The 18,722-nt window shown below is 27.8% G+C and overlaps 1 protein-coding gene across 3 annotated transcripts in view; it reads right to left on the reverse strand.

Annotated features, from left to right (window-relative positions):
* Positions 1 to 4,783: 4,783 nt before the first annotated feature.
* The window catches only part of LOC100211449 (calpain-5), a 121,648-nt gene continuing 107,709 nt past the window's right edge, over positions 4,784 to 18,722 (reverse strand). For all 3 annotated transcript variants that reach the window (XM_065789046.1, XM_065789048.1, XM_065789047.1), the window contains 3 exons: positions 17,325 to 17,452; positions 11,808 to 11,947; positions 4,784 to 5,372 (listed from right to left, as the gene is read on the reverse strand). In XM_065789046.1, coding sequence (XP_065645118.1) covers positions 5,184 to 5,372; positions 11,808 to 11,947; positions 17,325 to 17,452 — 457 coding nt within the window. In that variant the 3' untranslated portion in view covers positions 4,784 to 5,183. The remainder of the gene's footprint in view (positions 5,373 to 11,807; positions 11,948 to 17,324; positions 17,453 to 18,722) is intronic.

The following is an 18,722-nucleotide window of genomic DNA, read 5'->3' on the forward strand; positions in this document are numbered from 1 at the left end:
TCTATCAGTTTTAGACGTTTCATGATAAAAACGGTATTAAAACATATTCTTTTTTTTATTATTTCGTTATTAAAAAAATACATACAGTGATGTTTGGGGTTTCAAGTCTTAGCACTTTTTTCCTCACCATTTACCGGTCGAATATTTCCGTATTTCGGCTGTCCGCGTTTTCGCAGTATACCGCGACCGCCACTAAAGACCATTTTTCACAAGACGAAATATTCGCACGAAGCGAATTTTTTCGTCGATAAGCATGTGCAGATAAAACATTTCTGGCAATTGTAACTGATACTTTTTAATCTATTTTCGAAAAGGTTCATACCAGAGTTTATTTTTGCATTTATTTTACTCTTTCTTATTAAAAACTTTATATTAAATTATTATATTAAATTATTATATTACAAAATGCTATCGCATCTTACATACAAAGATAGAAATGTTAAAATTAATGCATGCAAAGAAATTTCCACATGTTTCAAAGTAAAAAGTATGCAAAAAAAAAAAAAAGCAATAATTGTTTTTAGTTGAACATATAGCGTAAACCTATTGTTCCCATTTTTTATTGACAATAACCATGGCCTTACTTTATTAATAAATACGTGATAACGAAAGAAAAAAGTAGCACAGAAGAAAGTAAGTGGAAATCAAAACGCCATTTTGTCATAGCGAAAAAATTCGCTTCGCGCGAATATTTCGTCTTGTGGAAAACGGCCTTAAGTCATTAAACTATTTTGTTTTTATGTTACATCTTGCGTATATAATAACAAAATTTATAGCACTTATTAAAATCTAATTTAAGGAATACAGATTCCTTTTTAAAAATTGATACAAGGAAAATTTTTTTGACATGAAAGTTAAAAAAAACAAAAAACAAATTACTATTTTCTCCTGACATGTCAGGAGAAAATAGTAATTTGTTTTTTGTCGACACGGCGTTAATTTTTGATCAAAAATCTTTCAGCGCAAACAATTCGCGCGTTAATAAAACTAAATGTCATGTAGACTGGAATATTTTTACGTTTGGTTCAGTCTACACTAAAATATGCAGTTAAGTAACCTATGTTCATGGCTTAATTGTAAAATATAGAAAATAGTAGGTATTTGCTATATTTCAACTATTTCACAAATGTAATGACATACAAAGCTACTCAGTTTTATGGCTTTTTATTTATAAATTATTTTTTTAGACTTTGATTTTATTTATATCATTTCAAAATATTTTCATATCATCTTCATAAAAAAGATAACATATTCAAAATATGAAAATAATTTATTTCTATTAGTTTTTATAAATATGTTTCAAAAATATCAATAAGATGCACCTTTCCTAATGTTACACTTTTTCTTCTTTTTTTTGAATAAATTGAAATTTGAAAAATTGAAAATTGAAAAATTGAAAATTGAAAAATTGAAATTTGAAAATTTGAAAAAATTGAAATTTGAAAAATTGAAATTTGAAAAATTGAAATTTGAAAAAAAAAAATTTTTGAATAAATTAAGGTGTAGATATATATAGTAATACTATTGGTTTAAGGTTAAGTTATTATTAAGCAAATTACAGTGTGTGTGCTTAGATTTATGAAATAGAATTTACGAATTGAATGAAAATAGAACATGTATAATAAATTGATAGGACAGTAGTAATTTTTTAATTTTGTTTTTTACGTATTGGTCGGCTGTACTTGACAACTTACCTTCCTGCAACACAATTAACAGAACCTTCAACTACAAGCCAATTTAAAATAATTTTCATAGCAACATTTTCTTAAAAGAATTTTCCCCTTATTTTATTTACTAGTTACTAATTAGTATATAATATAATATAAGTAACCTAATTAAAATAGATTAGTTATATTTCATAACTTCTTTAAATTATTTTTGGAGATTGTTCAATTTTGGTGCTTTGCAAAATTTTAAGTTTAAAAACTTATTTTACATATAGATTTTTAATAATTAATTTTTATTTAGGAGTATTATTATAATTGTCCAATTTTTATAATGATCCATACACTTTGTTTTCTTAAAAATCGAATTCAAGTTTAGCACAAAATGTTTGTACCGATAGAAACCACTCGCAAAAACTTTAGATATTGATTGGTCGGTTAAAATTTTATTGTTATTTTCACATAGTTTCCACTTACTATGACTGTAAGTGTGAAAACACGCACAAACTGGCAATCAGGAGATTTTTGAACAAAAATCAACGCAGTGCAATATGCAACGATTGCTGCAAACCGCAATGTTACAACTATACATGGAAAAACTTTATTTCCAAAACTTTTACATTTAAAGTTTTTTATTATTATTTTTATTAATTCCACTTTTTGTTTTGCCGTGTTCTTTTTAACCTCATCTTTTTAAAGACACGTTTGGCTTTGCATACTTTGCTTACTTCTAAGGATTAATCAGAATATTTGGTAACAGTGTTAGAGATTATACAGCATAAGTATTTTGTACCATGGCTTTTGACATACTATAAGTATTATAGTCATTTTATTTTATTGTTTCTGCACCTTCGTTTGATAAAATGCGATAAAATAAAGAAATTTATATGCGGTAGTGGTGTAGTGGTAAAGCGCTCGCTTCATAATCGAGAGGTTCCTAGTTCGATCCCCACCACGTCCCTGGTAGTACCGCGCTCAACTTGTTTCTCCGCGCAGCAGCCATGTTCGTCAAGGTTTGTGTTTTGGAGTTATAGAGTTGAGAGAGGGTTATAACCACTATTAAGTAGCCCCCTTATCTGTAGCGGCCTTCTCGGCCTTGAGGAGGTGAATAACAAAAAAAGCAAAAAAAAAAGCAAAAAAAAAAATTAATGAAACATTGTTTCAAGATGTTTTGGTCTCGACGAAAACAAAATATACAGTTTGAACATGCTGTATATAAAGTAGACTGAGTAGGGTTGATCGGGGCTCTTTGATCATAGGGGTAGGTTAGTCCCTATGATCAACGAGTTTATTCAAATATTAGGCACTATAATGTGCTGAAAATTGAAAGAATGTGAAGAATGTTAGTGCTTTAACTTACCTCGAACAATCGGTAAATCATCTTTGCCAGAGAAACAAAATAAATCTGTATGCCTTCCTTAGACCTGTCATTGTTATTGGTATGAGAATGAATGCAAATATGGTTAGAATGACTTACAAATGTCGATTTGCATTAAAAGTTTTAGAAAAATAATAAATAGAAAATGTTTATTTATCTCAAGAAATTACTCGTGTTAAATAGTACAAAAATTTTGATAATCCCTCCTTTTTTAAACTCTTTTTCACCCATCTTATCTTGTGTGAACTTATCGAAAATTTTACAGTTCCTACATCAATAGTTTTAACTTAGCCATTACTGTGGTTCATATTAATGTTCTTGTCATCAAAATGCAAAGACCATGCCGAAAATATTACGAAAATATGCAAATACCATGTCGAAAAAATAAGAATAATAAAATGTTAAGTGTCCATGTACTACTTTTCGTGCACCTTTTTTTAAACTTAGAAAACTTAGGACCTACTTCATTTTTATAGGCAAAAATTCATCCATTTATCATACAGGAAATCTTTGTTGAAAAACACATTAAAAAATCGTAACCCTATTTTTTGTTTATTTTTGATTATTGCTAATGTTATTTGAAAACACCTAACGCAGCTTAAAACGCTGACAACATCAGATAAATTAAAATAGTCAATTATTCGGTTACTTGTTTGAAATCTGCATACTTTTGTATTGTTTAGCTGACAACAGTTTCAACCTTGTAAAATTAACTTAGTACAACCTTGTAAAATTAACTTAGTGCAACCTTGTAAAATTAACTTAGTGCAACCTTGTAAAATTAACTTAGTGCAATGAGACTTTTTGATAAAATTTCTAGAGACTTCTATCTTCTACTTGCTCTGTCATTATTTTGTTTTTATTCATGAAACTTGTAAAATACGTTATAAAATTTTTTATAACGTAAATCTTCACCGCAAATTTTAATTGAAAGAATATGATGGAGACCAAGCTCACACTTTTGACTTTCAAAGTAAGCATTTCCTTACCGGCAAAGTAACCACTTACCGGCTTACTTTGAAAAGTCAATTAACTTTGTGACCGAAGTTTAACGATATTTCAGTGTTTGTTTTAATTCGATTAGTGAAGTTAAATAAACTTTACCGGTGCTTTTATTGTGCAAGTTGTTGATTGGCTAATTCACTTGTCAACGTTCCGAAATAAAACCTTGAGATTTCTTCAATAAAAATTGTTTTTTAAAAATTGGAACAACAAATCCTTAATAGAATTTTTAAAAAAATTGGAGAAGTAGTGTAGCTGAGAACTGAAAAGTGAAGCAGAGAAATGAAAAGCAGAGAGAGGAACTGAAAAGTGGAGTGGAAAAAGGAAAAGTAGAGCGGAGAACTGAAAGGTAGAGTGGAGAAGTAGAGTGGAGAACTAAAAAGTGGAGTGAAGAAATGATAAGTGTAATAGAGAAATAAAAAGTGGAGTGGAGAAATAAAAAGTAAAGTTCCCTTAACATTGAGGTATTCGTATTATTGATTTAATAATAATAAAAAAAATTAATTTCCAACTATTGTTTGGAACATTTGCTAACCTCTGTCCCATCATGCATTGATATAAAAAAAAGTTTGACACACAAGAATAACACTAACAACAAAAGCTTAAAATCTTTTTTAATAAAAAAAAAATGAACAAAATAAAACTTTTTTTTTTTTGACTAGACGAAAATCTTCAGTTACTCTTAACAAGACGAAAACCTTCACAGAGAAGAACTCTTAACAAAACGAAAACACACTTAATAAGAGTTTATTTTGAAAAAAATATATTTACAATGAAATAGCAAATAATTATTTACATTACTTCTTTACAAGTTTCAGGTAAAAATAGAATTAAAAATATAAGATATAAAATTTTTATAAAAATACCAACTTATTGTATAAATAATAATCTTTAGAATAAACGTTAAAAATAATTTTTTAACACATTTAAATTTTAACACAAAAATTCAAACGTTAAAAAAATATCTTAGAAAACAATAAAACGATTTTCGTTCTGACCAGCGAAAATTATTTTTACAATGAACAGCAAAATCAATTTTACTATGACCAGCGAAATAAATTTTGTTAAATTTACTGAGCTAATATTACGATTTTTAAAAAGTAAAATAATTCCAAATAATCAAATCTAAATCCATGTATTTACATAAAAGTCAATTTATTTGAGGCAGTTATTTTAAATGAAATAGTACCGTTAGCTCTTGACACCCTTCCACCATGACTCCTCTGCATGAGCGTATGCGTTTCAAGAACGGTCTTATCTTTAACAACTATTGTTGAAGTAATTTCACCAAGAAACGTATCAGGTACCAATGTATTTGAGTTCCAAACCTGAAAAAAAAATTATAATTTAAAACTTTTGTAACAGATGTGAGAGATTTTCGTCGGAAACGTGTTATAATTAAAAGTCTTTATTCAAATTAAAGACTTAAACAAAATTACACAAAATTGAAAACAGATATTGTTACAATCAAAACGTTAAGGTGGTTATATAGTAAAAAAAATATTTTTAGATTTCTATTCAACTTTTTATTCATACCAAAATTAGTAGCAAGGCTAAATAACGCTTAATTCAATTTAAAATGGTGAAATAAAAATTATTTAACCTTTTTAATGCTGATTCAGCATTAAACGCAAAAAAATCAATAAAATAGAAAACTCCATTTTTTCAGCTTTTTTTTGACATTACAAGCAAAAACTTACCACACTGATGGATTATAGTGTAATAAACAAAACCTTACTACAAAACTTAAAATAATAATTATTTTTAAAATGACAGCTCCTTTAATTTTAAAGGATATTTTCGATGCAAAAACCTTTGGTAATATATATTTAAATAGAAACAAGTTTAAGGTTAGTTCTAGTAAGGTAATGCAGTTCTATCTATAAAGAAAATTTGAAAGTGAAAATTTGAAGTTAATTGCATATCTGGTTAAAAAGATATGAATGATTTGCTGTTTGCAGTCAGACAAAAAAATACAATTGAGAAATCAAGCTTCAAAGTTTAAAAGCAATATATTAATTTAAAATTTCTTGCATTTATTTTAACTAACAACATTATCAGATTTACAAGTTTGGTTTTCAAGTAGTTTAGTAATAATAAAAACCCAAAAATAAAAACGACTATTTAAAATTTAGTTCTTAGATAAATATATCAATAAAAAGTTTGGTTGCTATGGGCGTAACTAAGTAAATTTCTTAACTCATAAATCGATAAAATTAATTTTTTAACTTTTTTTTGTTATTAAAACCATATCATGTTATATATAGTTGAAAAGACAGTTAAATTTTATAAATAGTTAGCTAATAAAATAAAAATTAATTTTTTTAATGGAAATCGCTCAGTTTTTACTAATATTTATATATTTATACTATTTTACTATAACCTAAACTATTTTACTATATAGCTTACTATATATTTATCCTATTTTACTATAACCACCTTAAACATAATAACTACTCAGGGATTAAATTATAAACAATTCTTTTAAGGCACATATTTTTCAATTGAAGTTCAAAAAGCATTTTAATTTTTCTGGATTTTATTTCACTATTATTCACTATTATTACTGTTTTTCACTATTAGTTTAAACATTTAAAATTTTAAACAAAAAATTCTGGGATTCTTGTGAAAAAATTATAGCAATACAATAATCATAGCAAATCAACTTTGAGTGTTAAGTAAACAATGAGTGTTAAGTATTCTTGATTAAACTCACAACAGGGAGATTTGCATTTCTATCTCATCATGCTATATCTAGACATTATGACAACTACTGGTTCCAACAGTAATACTTTGGTAGCCATGCTTGCTAATAAAATTCAGCAAAAGTGTTTATTTTTGCCTTTAAATGTGTTTTCTCTTGTAACATAGTATGTTTGCTTTCTTCCCAATCAATGGGAAATTGACTAAATAGTTCCAAATTCCATTTGGTTTAATCTGTTTGTATAAATGTGATGCTTTCTTTATTTATTTGAATGTAAATTGTGTTTGTTTTTATTATGCATTATGTATCTTATTCTACCTATCCTAAGTATTACATATAACTTTAAGGTTTGTTGAGTTGATAAATATCATTTATTTAAAAAAAATCATTGTTATTATTATTACAAGGTATTTTTTATAATCAATTTCAATTGTTATCCAATTTCTCTAAAATTATTTTCTTTAATTATAAAAAATGATCATTTCTTTTATAGTTAATAATAATAGAAATAAAATTGATATCATATATTTACATTTGGTATTGTTATTTATTTTGCTCAATAATATATAAGAATATTATTAAATTATATATAATATATAAGAATATCATTAAATTATCTTATAAATAATCATTGTAGTTGAACAAAGTGATAAAGAAAACAACAAATAAAAAATATTTTTTTTACTATTACTCATTACTATAAAGCAAAAAAAAAAAAAAAAAACAATAAAAAGACAACAGATTTAATGATGATTGTAGAAATTACAATTATTGCATTTTATAAACATTAAGTTTGACAATATTATTACTTTAATTGCAAAGAATTTTTCTTTAATCATTTGAATCATACAATGTATAGTGTATGAATCATACAAGGGCAAATAAAATATCAAAAAGATTCTAACCACATTCCTTCATTCTTCTTTAACTCATTGATTACAATTACTAAAATATTTAACATATGTTTAAGAGTCATATTCTGCTGGTTGAAAATGGCATCTATCATTACTACTTCTTTAAACTCTGGATAAAAAAGATTTAGAAACTTTGTGCACTTGGTCATGAACTCAGGGCCGCAGGAAGGAGGTGGAGGGGAAGGAGGCTAGGGTAGCACGTGAAGCAAGTGTTCCCCCCCCGCCTTGTCCTATTTGCGTCCCTAATATATTGCAATATAATATTAACTTAAACAATAAAAATTAGTGTTCATTGATAAAAATTAAAAAACTGGAATATTTATTTAATATAATAGCTATTTTAGCAAATACGCGTCACAAAGACTCTTGGCGGGCCTGCATATGATTAGTTTGCATCTAAAAACAATTAGCTTGGGTTCCCTTGATTATTTTTTTCCTGTGCTATGGCACTTAATTATAACAAAATAAATAAGTGTGATTTAAGTTAGAACGTTGTTTTGTATCTTATACGTAGTTTAGTTTCCTAATTTATCTGTTGTTTCATTTCAAATTTCTATAGATTTTAAATACAAGTTATTAGGTTGACTCATTAAATCATTAATTTATTTGATGATAGGTGAATTGATTTGTTTTTAATTTTTTTTCTTTGGATTTTTTAAATTTACAACTTTTTACATAAATTCAATATACAATTAACTATAAGATTTCATATAACAAAATATTTGTATTACCATTATATTTGTATTGTTATACGGGCTAGTTGCAAAGTGGGCAAGTTGCAACAGTGCGGTTTAAAAGATTTTTTCTATTTTTTTAACAAAATATTTTAAATTTATATAACTACAATGGTAACACGCCTAGTAATAATAAAAAATTGTGAAAGGTAATACTGTAATTTGAGTACTACTGTAAACAAAGAAGTATATTAATAAGTACATAATTTTTTTAAATATATTTTGAAAAACTATTTTTAATTTATTATTTATTTTAAAATTGTATAATTATGTAATTTAATTGGTCAATTACTGAATAAAATGCAAATTCGAACAAAATTATTAAAAAAAAAAACAATATTTAATACAAGAATTGGTAGTTATATATTTATGTATTTAGAAATTTCAAAATCAACTAAAAGAAAAAAATTAGGTTCAGAATTCAAGCATGCCAAAGAGCAAAAGGTTATTTACAAAAAAAGGTAAATTAAGAATTTTTTTGGAAAATTGATATCTACACATCTAACACTTTTGACATTCCTCAAACAGGAGGCAGTGATGGTAATGCTGCACAAACATCTTGAACTGATGATGTTACAGTTCAACAATTGGAAATTGATGGTAATGCAGCACAACAATCTGGAAGCAATGGTTATACAACTCAACAATCTGACATTGACAATAATGCCGCCCAACAATCTGGCAGCAATGGTAATGTAGCACAACAATCTGGCAATGGTGATAATGAAGCGCAACAATCTGATACTTTAGCTCCTCTTTGTTATGATATTAGATTGTTAGACATTGAAACACTGCCATTGTTATCCAATGCTGAAAAACTTAAGTTGTATGATAACCATCACTGACCTGTGTCAACACCTTTCTTTATCAGCCGATGGAAAAAAGCGACATTTCCCCATTAAACTACTCGATAAATATCCATACTTAAGGTACAGTAAGGAAAATAATGGTTTATACTGTGGCGCTTGTGTATTTTTTTTTGCCAACTGGTAGTAAGGAAAGTAAAGGACGATTTGTTTTGACTCGAGCTGTTGACTGGAAAAATTTAGCAAAACATCTTAAAAAACATGTTTCAAACAAATATCATTTATATACTTTGGAGTATTAGGATGATGCAAAGAGAATGTGCAACAACCCCAATACACAAATACACATAAAGCTTGATACAACATTGCAAGAAAGAATTTGCTTTAACAAACACATTCTTGAAGATTGCATTATTAAAGCAGTTCTTTTTTTAGGCAAGCAAGGTCTGGCATTCCGTGAATCTAATAAAAAGATATCTGATACTAATACAAGTGCCAACCAAGGAAACTTTATTGCGCTGCTTCAGCTTCTTGCAAAGCATAATTCAGAATTACTTCAGCATCTCAATTTACCAAGACTAAAGAATGCTACATATCTCTCTGAAACAATCCAAACTTATTGACATTGTTGGTTATCATATGATTAATGTTGATCTTCTCTTAGAAATAAAAAAGGCCAAATTTTATACTCTTTTGATAGATGAAGTATGTTTACACAACAAAGAAAAGGTGGTGATTTCAGTTCGGTTTGTTGAATTTAAAAATATTATTCGAGAAGAAGTTCTTGATTTTATTCCAGCTGACAGAATTACAGGTTGTGCTTTATATCATTTGAAAAAAAAAAGGCTTTTAGACCATGAATTAGAAATTGAAAATCTTCGTGGCCTAGGGTATGATGGAGCAAGCAACATGCGGCATGGTTTGGCAAAGACCATTTTGACAGACAATAGCTTAGCATTCTACGGACATGGTCAAGGTCACTGTTTTAATCTTGTTATATCCCACTGCTGCGCTATTCCGCAAATACATAACATGTTAGGCAAATTAAAGGCTAAAACATTATGGATCATAAATTCACCAAATAGAGATTCACTAAATAGAGAACAACTGCTTATTGAAATAATAAAAAAAGAAACTGGAGCTGTGCGGGAGATGCACGCAGAAAAAGTCTCCTGAATATCTGTATTACAAGATGGATAGAGAATATTGATGGCTATCATTATTTTTATAACGCGCTATGCTACATTGTAATTCTGTGTGAGGTTATTGCCACTAAATTGCATCTGAATGTATACACCGGTAAAGATGAAGATTGGTCAAGCTGGACACCGGAATATCGACAAAATGCATTGTCTTACAAAAAATGCCTACAAAACTTTGAATTCGTTTATACACTGCTAGTAATTATACGATTGACATCATACCTGAGAGCCACAGCTATTTCTTTACAAGGTCGAACAAAAGATGTGGTTGGCGCATACAAAGGAGTGCAAGAAGTTGTATTAGAATTAAAACACAGACGTGATGCTCAGCTTGAATAACTATCGGATTCCACCTTCACACATGCAGTAAGAACAGCAGAACATTTGGGCATCGACGTGGTAACATCAAGAGCAGTTCAACGGCAAAATTATCGTCAGAATACTCCAGGTTATACTCCACATGAAGTTTGCAAGCGTAACATTCTTATTCCTTATTTAGATTACATTATACCAGACCTCCAATTAATGTTTAGTGAACAATCTTGTCAAGCAATAAAACTGTTGCATGTTGTGTGTGAAAAGTCAAATCTCAAGCTTCAATATGTGACATAATCAAAAGTCTTAAAGGTGTTGTCAAAATCTATAGGAACAATCTACCTCTGCCAGATTTGCTTGATGAAGAAATTATTTGTTGGAGGAACCTTTGTGACAAGATGGAAGATCCGCAACCAAAAAATTTACAAGCTTCATTATTGAAATGCAATAAGCAAGCTCTTCCAAATATACATACACTTTTATGCATTGAATGTACACTTCCAGTAACCTCTTGTGAATGTGAGCAATGTGCATCTGTGCTTCTTAGATTGTCAAATTATGTTAGAGCATCCATGAAGGATGAGCATTTAGGAGCACTTACATTAATGCATGTGCATCGTCAAAGCATTAGAAAAAACAGAAATTACAAAACTATTTATCAAACTACATTCAAGAAGAATGAAGCTACCATCTTTAGTCATATGACACTGATTATTGTATATACAATAGAACATTTTACTACAATATTTTATTGTATTTTACGTAATTTGATTTTCCAATTAACATATTGTCGCAATGAATGCAATTTTATACCATTTTACTGCCTTTAAAAAAAGTGCTCTCCCCTTCAAAATATTCTTGCTACGGGCCTGTGAACTTTTATTGATTAACGCTAATTAATCATCATTCACTGATAAATTTAATAACAAGTTTTATAAATAAAAACAACAAGTCTTATATAATAATAAAATTAATCTAAAATATTAAGCTAAAAAATCTAATAATTATTTGTTTTTTTCTTTATGAAGCTCTAATAACATTATAACCTGCTATCAAAAAATATTACTTTTAATAAATATAAAGTAAACCTGGATTTTAAGCATTGGTTTCACTTGTTTACTCAAATAAAAAAGTCCACCATAATCAAAGGTTGGATTGAGACTATCATAGACAATAGGTGTGTACAGAGTTAAACCATTGCATTCAATAATGCAATATGGATTCAAAGCTGCAAATAAAATAAAAATTATGAAAAAAAAAGTTTAAAAGTTTAATACAAAATCAATTAATATCAATCAAAATCAATCAATTATCAAATTTGTTATTAAAAAATAAATTATTATATTTATAAATAAAACTTTTAATGTATTAAGAATACTTAACTTCTTTCATTTTTAATTTTTTTTTTAATTTTGAAATTAGTACAAGTATCAATTATTAAAAGACATAATTCCAATACAGACATAAAACAAACATATAAAATAGGATTTGCAACCCCAGTTCCCAGGATCAAAAATCCCTGGATTCCAATTTTAAAAACAATACAATAAACACTTTCAAATTGTGTCAACTAAAACACAAGTATCAACAATGCAGTATGAAATTTAGTAGCAATTGATATGATGCAAAGTTTTGATTATTAATTTATATGCTTAATCAATTTTTATATATTGTGACAATTACTGGTGCATTTATTAGGAAATAGTCAGAAAGGAAATATAATTCAATAAAAAATAACAGAACAGAAATTTGGAATTTGGGTTTAGTAAAGGTTGTAGTAGCAATGTCAGCTGAAATGTGTGAAACTTTCCAAGTTAGGTTTGTTCTCCAAAACTCTCCAAAGTTTGGTTTAAATCTTGAAATTCATGAATATTCACATAGGGTTGGAGTAACTTTATACTTACTAAATTAAAAGAACTAAATACTACAATAAGTTGTCAACTTTTCGATGCATTAGCCTGCAGAATAAAAGAGCAAAGGATTGAGGTTATGCCAGGTTGAAAGTTTATTGCAATAACTTATGTTTAAAACAAGTAAAAACCCATAGCTGAAAATTTTGAAACATATTCAAATTTGAAAAAAAAAAAATTAGACCGAAATAGATTAAAAGCTACAAATTTAAATCAAAAACTTAATCTAAATAGATTAAATGTCACAAATTTAAATCATCTTAGAGAGCCCTTGGATAAAGTTATATCTTAAACTATTAGTAAAGCAACAAATGAGTCTTAGAAAATATAGCTTAGAAACATGTATAAAACGCATTAGACAAAACTTATTCAAGCTTTGGTAAGGCTTCTGCAATTATATTGTAGAAACATATTCTCTTAAAGTCGTGTTTTGCTAGTTTTCAATGGGATAAGTCTTGGTTGGCTGTATATTGTGGATGGAATGAAACCAATACAAAGAAGTCATTAAAAAATGACTTTTACCTACCCATATTTAAACCCATAGAAAATGTATGGGAGTTATTAAAAAGAGAAATTTTCATAGAAAAGGTCACAAATAAGATCCATTTAATGGAAAAAGTTTTTTGGTATAAACATGACCATAATTAAATTTGGAGTTTTGACAAAGCCTAAAAGTGTTATATATGAAACATCAAAAAATCCACCCTTGAGCTTTTTCTAGATTTTTGTAAGCAAAATTTAAAGAGGTATTTTACTGAGCAAAAAAAGAATTCAGAGATAAAAAGAAATTCATTGACACAGTAACAATGTTCTTTTTATTTATATAAATATATACAAATTTATAGAATAGCTACCCAAGGTATTTTATTTTATCTCTTTTATATAATGACTATTTTTATTCTTTTATATATAGGTTATATTTAAACTAAATAATGAAATAAATTTATAGTATAAATTTATAATTTATTTATATATAAATTAAATGCTCAAATATATGATTAAAAACATTTCATGTGTAAGGCTAAGAATTGATCAACAGAATGATCACTATGATCGTTTGAAATTTAGACAACTTTAAAGTTCTCTCAAAAACTCTAATCATTTTTTTCTTTAAATGACATTTTGTTTTCAGATATTTTTTACATTCGATCAGTTTTTCTTATGTTGAATAAAAAATCTAAAACTGCAGTAGTGGTGTAGTGGAAGAGCGCTCGCTTCACAAGCGAGAGGTTCCGTGTTCAATCCCCACCACATCCATGCGTGGCCCTACCACGCCCATGTAATAGTACCACACTCAACTTGTTTCTCCGCGCAGCGGCCTTGTTTGTCAAGGTTCGTGTTTCGGAGTTATAGAGTTGAGAGAGGGTTATAACTACAATTAAGTAGTCTCCTTGTCTGTAGTGGCCTTTTGGGCCAGGTAAATTAACAAAAAAAAAAAAGAAAAACTAAAAAAAAAAAAAATTTAATTTTACATAAAAAACCTACTGTGCTCATATTAAATAATTTTATAAGCATGTAAAGTTTTAAAATCAACTGTTGGAATTGTCATAAAACATAAGAACAACAAAACTTTCCACAGAAATCAGAGAAGTCATGGAAAATCAAGATTTAATGTCAAAAACAATACAAAATCACTAGTTGACTCGATTCATTGAAATCCAACTCAGTCACAACAAGATTTAGTAACAAAGTTTAAATGCAATGGATCTTTCATTCAAAAAGTATTAAAAAAGAAAAATCTGAAATTACAAGAAAAAAAATTCATCTAAGAAAAAAAATTTGAAAAGATCAAAAAGATGACAAAAGGTAGAAAAAAATATCTTATACAAGTGGTAAAAAAAAATTTTAAAAGACGAAGAAACTAATTTAAAAAAAGTTCACTCAATGCTTCATACTGTTATTAGACAAAACATTATAAAGCGTCTGAGAGATTTAAGTACATTTGGGTCAAAAAATTCATTTTATGAAAATTCCTTGTATAGCCATTTGCAGTTGTGGTTTTAATAGTTCTCTGTTCATAAAAAATCAAACTTTTATAAAATTAGAAGTTATTTTTCAAAGTATTCAGACATGAGTTAATACTTGGAAAAACAATTTCTCGATCTAATTAAAAAACATAAACAGTAAATTTATTTTACCCAGACCCGGCAACAATCCACTTTTTCAAAAAAATTAATGGATTGGTATAGGAAAAATGAGTCAATGTTGTTTCAAAAAATGCTAATGAAACAAACTGTCCTGAGCAGCAAGTCATAGAATCTTACTTAAAAATCATGAAAAGAATACAAATTAAAAGAGATGTGTAAAAAACATGTTAAAAGTTAACATGTAGTATGTATTAAAGTGTTAAAAAACTTATGGATTAACACTAAAAAAAGTGACACAAAGTTAAGTTGTAGATTTAATGGGGAGAAGGGGTATTTTACAAAAAATTAAATTATTTGTTGTAAAGTTGAGGCAAACTTTCTTTTGTTGAAATAAAAATTAATTATGTACAGATATTCAAAAAGGAAATTTTTAGAATTGATTGAGTGGTTTTTGAAAAAAAGAAATTTTAAAACGTCTAAATTTCAACCAACCATAGTGATATTAACTTTTCCAAGGATTCAATCCACTTTTGTTGCAAACAATTAGATTAATTATAAACTTAGCTATTAGTTTAAATGCATTAGCTATATTATACATAGGATATTTTAGAAACCATGCAGAATCTTTTAACAAGTATATAATATATATCAAATACATTAAAATGAATAAAAAAGACATGGTAGTTCTTCTCACCAAAAAATAATTCAATGGCCTTGGTGACTTGTTACCCTGTGAATTGCCCACCCTCAGAAATGTCTTGTAGTTGTTGTTTATAAAATAATAGACCTTAAACCTAATTCAACATGTGTCAAAAGTTATTCATGATGTTGCTAGGTTATCTAAGATTAGTTTAGTCTAAAGCTCTTTAATAAAATTTATTGTAAATAAACTGTTGCAATTCTGGGTCTGAGTTCATGGGCTGAGAATGGGCCATAAACAAGAATTTTTTTAACTGAATTAGTGAAATGAAACTTATTTTAAAGGTACCAAGTATAGAGCCTTGTTTTTTCACAATGAAACTGTTATAAACTTTTTGCTTGGCATTTCTATAGCAGAAGAACAAATGGTTGGACAGAGTTATATCCTTTAAGTCAGAAAAGATTTTGACAAATGAGAAATATCTCACACTTCTAATTTAAACATAGATGCTCAAAATCTCAATGAGTTATGTTCCTAGATCTGCAATGTATTTGAATCAGTTAAAAAAGTAGTTTTACCATTGAGATTATTGTTGCTTATAAGGTGAAACACATAGTTGCTGATTCCAAACCATGTCACATCAAAGTATTAACTAGGTTATTAAACAGATAAAAGCATGTGCTTCTGACTATGAACATGATTAATAAGATGAGTTAATCAAAAACTGGTTGCCATCAATAAAAACTCAGAGAGAATTTCTTAAAAACATGTCTTTATTGAATGACTTTAATAGGGATAGGGGCAAAATAGCTACAATAATTAATAATAACTTATGTTTAAATAATTATTTTGCGCGTACAAATAAGAAAAAATTAGTTGTAGGCACATACAAATAATGCGGCCATATTTTTATTAATTGATGCAAATTAATTACTTTTTGCTTTAACCAGTTGACTATATGAGTAGACTTTTTTGTTGATTTTTCGATTTTTTTTTGCAGCTCTATGTTGATTCTCTCAAGTTGATTTTTTTTTGCAGCTCTATGACATTTTTTGAATAACAATTCACTCCAAACAAGGCTGCAAACACTATCAGGCTGAGAGTTACTAGAAACTTAAGAATAGTGTTATAGAGCAAGGAAACAGTTGACAGAACACAAATATAAAATGTGGTTGTGGTGTTGTGGTGCAGTGCTTGCCTTATATGCAAGAAGTTCTGAGATTGATTTTCTGCCACATTCCTTGGTAATACCGTGCTCAACTTGGTTCTTTGTACAGTGGCCTTGTTAATTAAGGTTCATGTTTTGGAAATATAGAGTTGAGAGAGGGTTGTAACCACAACTAAAGAAGCCTCCTTGAGTGTAGTGGATGGCCTTTGAGGATGACTTTAATCCTGCAATTAGAAATAAGTAAATAAATAATCTCGAAAACTTTCCCAGATAGAACATATAAAAATTTGTTAAGCTGTTAAACTGGTGTGAAAGGCTATTGACATTAAATTCATGAGTCGAATTATAGGAAAGGTTCTTTGCAAATAGTTCTGGTTTATCCTTGGGAGAGGTAATAAGATCAGACCAATGAACTAAAGATGAAAGCTTGGCTTACCTTTGTTAATGACACTGTTTAAGGTTTTCCAAAAGTCATATGCTGAAAGCAGGGAAATTTCAAGTCAGAGCTTATTTCTCCTAGTCTTTGCCTAGAGGAGCGAATCCAACAAGGCAGCAGGATATGGGGTAGTTAGTAATAGATTACATTTTAGTACTAGCAGAGAGATTATGGCAAACACCATATAAATATACCTTAAACCTGCATTAAAGTAATTAAAAGAGGTTACTTCTGTAAACTTTAAAATATTAAACAGGAGATTTTAAATTATAAAAAAATAAAAAATTATTAAATTATCAAAAAATTATAAAATTTTTCAAACCTAAAATATTTTGAAATTAGTCAAAAATAAATTAATTTTTACTTGTGGCTCCATTATTTTTCATTAAGTTATTAACAGATTTAATAATTATTGAGACTTGAATATGAGGAGGCGCACACCACGGAAGAAAAGGGCAACATCCAGGCTTCGGTGCATCTTCAGTTAAGTGCCTAAATCAAACATTCAACTTAATATATTTAGTCAAAGAAAAGACATTCGTATACATATACAGATATTTTTATCTTATTTACCTCACTAAGGTAGAGGTGCCACGACAATGAATAAGGCTATTTTTTATTTTATTTTTATTTTTTTATTATTATCATTACTATTACTTTTTTTACTAGTTAAAGAGTTGAGACAACTCTCTCTGAACTCTTTAACTCTAAAATATAAACCTTAATGAACAAGGTCACTGTACAGAAAAACATGTTGAGTGCAGTACTACCAGGGGCCACTATACCACTACAGCATTTAATTACAATACACTGCATATATATATATATATATATATATATATATATATATATATATATATATATATATATATATATATATATATATATATATATATATATATATATATATATATATATATATATATATATACACACACACACACACACAACCTTTTGATAAAATTTAAAGATTCATGCGTGGCAGCAATAAGGCAATCAGCCAAATGAGAAAGAAGGAACTTGTTTTAATGAAAACATAAAATACTAATTAAATTTTTTTAACTTGCTTTTTTTTAATAAAGTACATTTCAATAGTAGATTTTTTAATTTAGTAACTCATGAAATGTTGACATGTGCAAACAATTTCATTTTTATTATTTTATATTTTCATTAATTTTTCATAAATTCACATAATTTGGTTTTAAGGTTGTATGCTTCACAGCACCTGACTATTATTAATTATTGTAAATAGTTTACAATAATATGTAATTATTGTAAATAATTGTATATTTATGGAGCATGTGTATACTTTCTTCCAGAAACAAACGTCTTGGCTGATAAAAAAAACATTTCAGTTAACTGATTATTTTGGCGACTAATGAGACTTACTTTTTAATAAGATTTACTTACTAGGACTAATTGTAGAACACTTTTTAAAAGTTTAGCAAAAATTGAAGAGAGGTCTGGAGAACACTTTTATAAGACTATGATGGAAATGATGGATATAAACATATATGTTTGCTACTTATTTAGATGCTGGCATACAATATCCTTTCATTGTTATATAAACTTTAGTATTTATATGGTGTAGTATTTGCAAAAAGAGAAGTTGATCAGATAGATGTGTGGAGTGAAACAATGTTTGTTAGAAAAGATTTAAGTAATTTAGGTATCAGTATGTAGAGAGGTAGCACCTTCAGTAGAAAATGGTAGTGATTAAGTAAGAAAATTTGAAGAGAGTGCCATATATATTGTATGAATG

This window comes from Hydra vulgaris, chromosome 01 (genome assembly GCF_038396675.1).
Source record: "Hydra vulgaris chromosome 01, alternate assembly HydraT2T_AEP".
NCBI classification, from domain to species: domain Eukaryota; kingdom Metazoa; phylum Cnidaria; class Hydrozoa; order Anthoathecata; family Hydridae; genus Hydra; species Hydra vulgaris.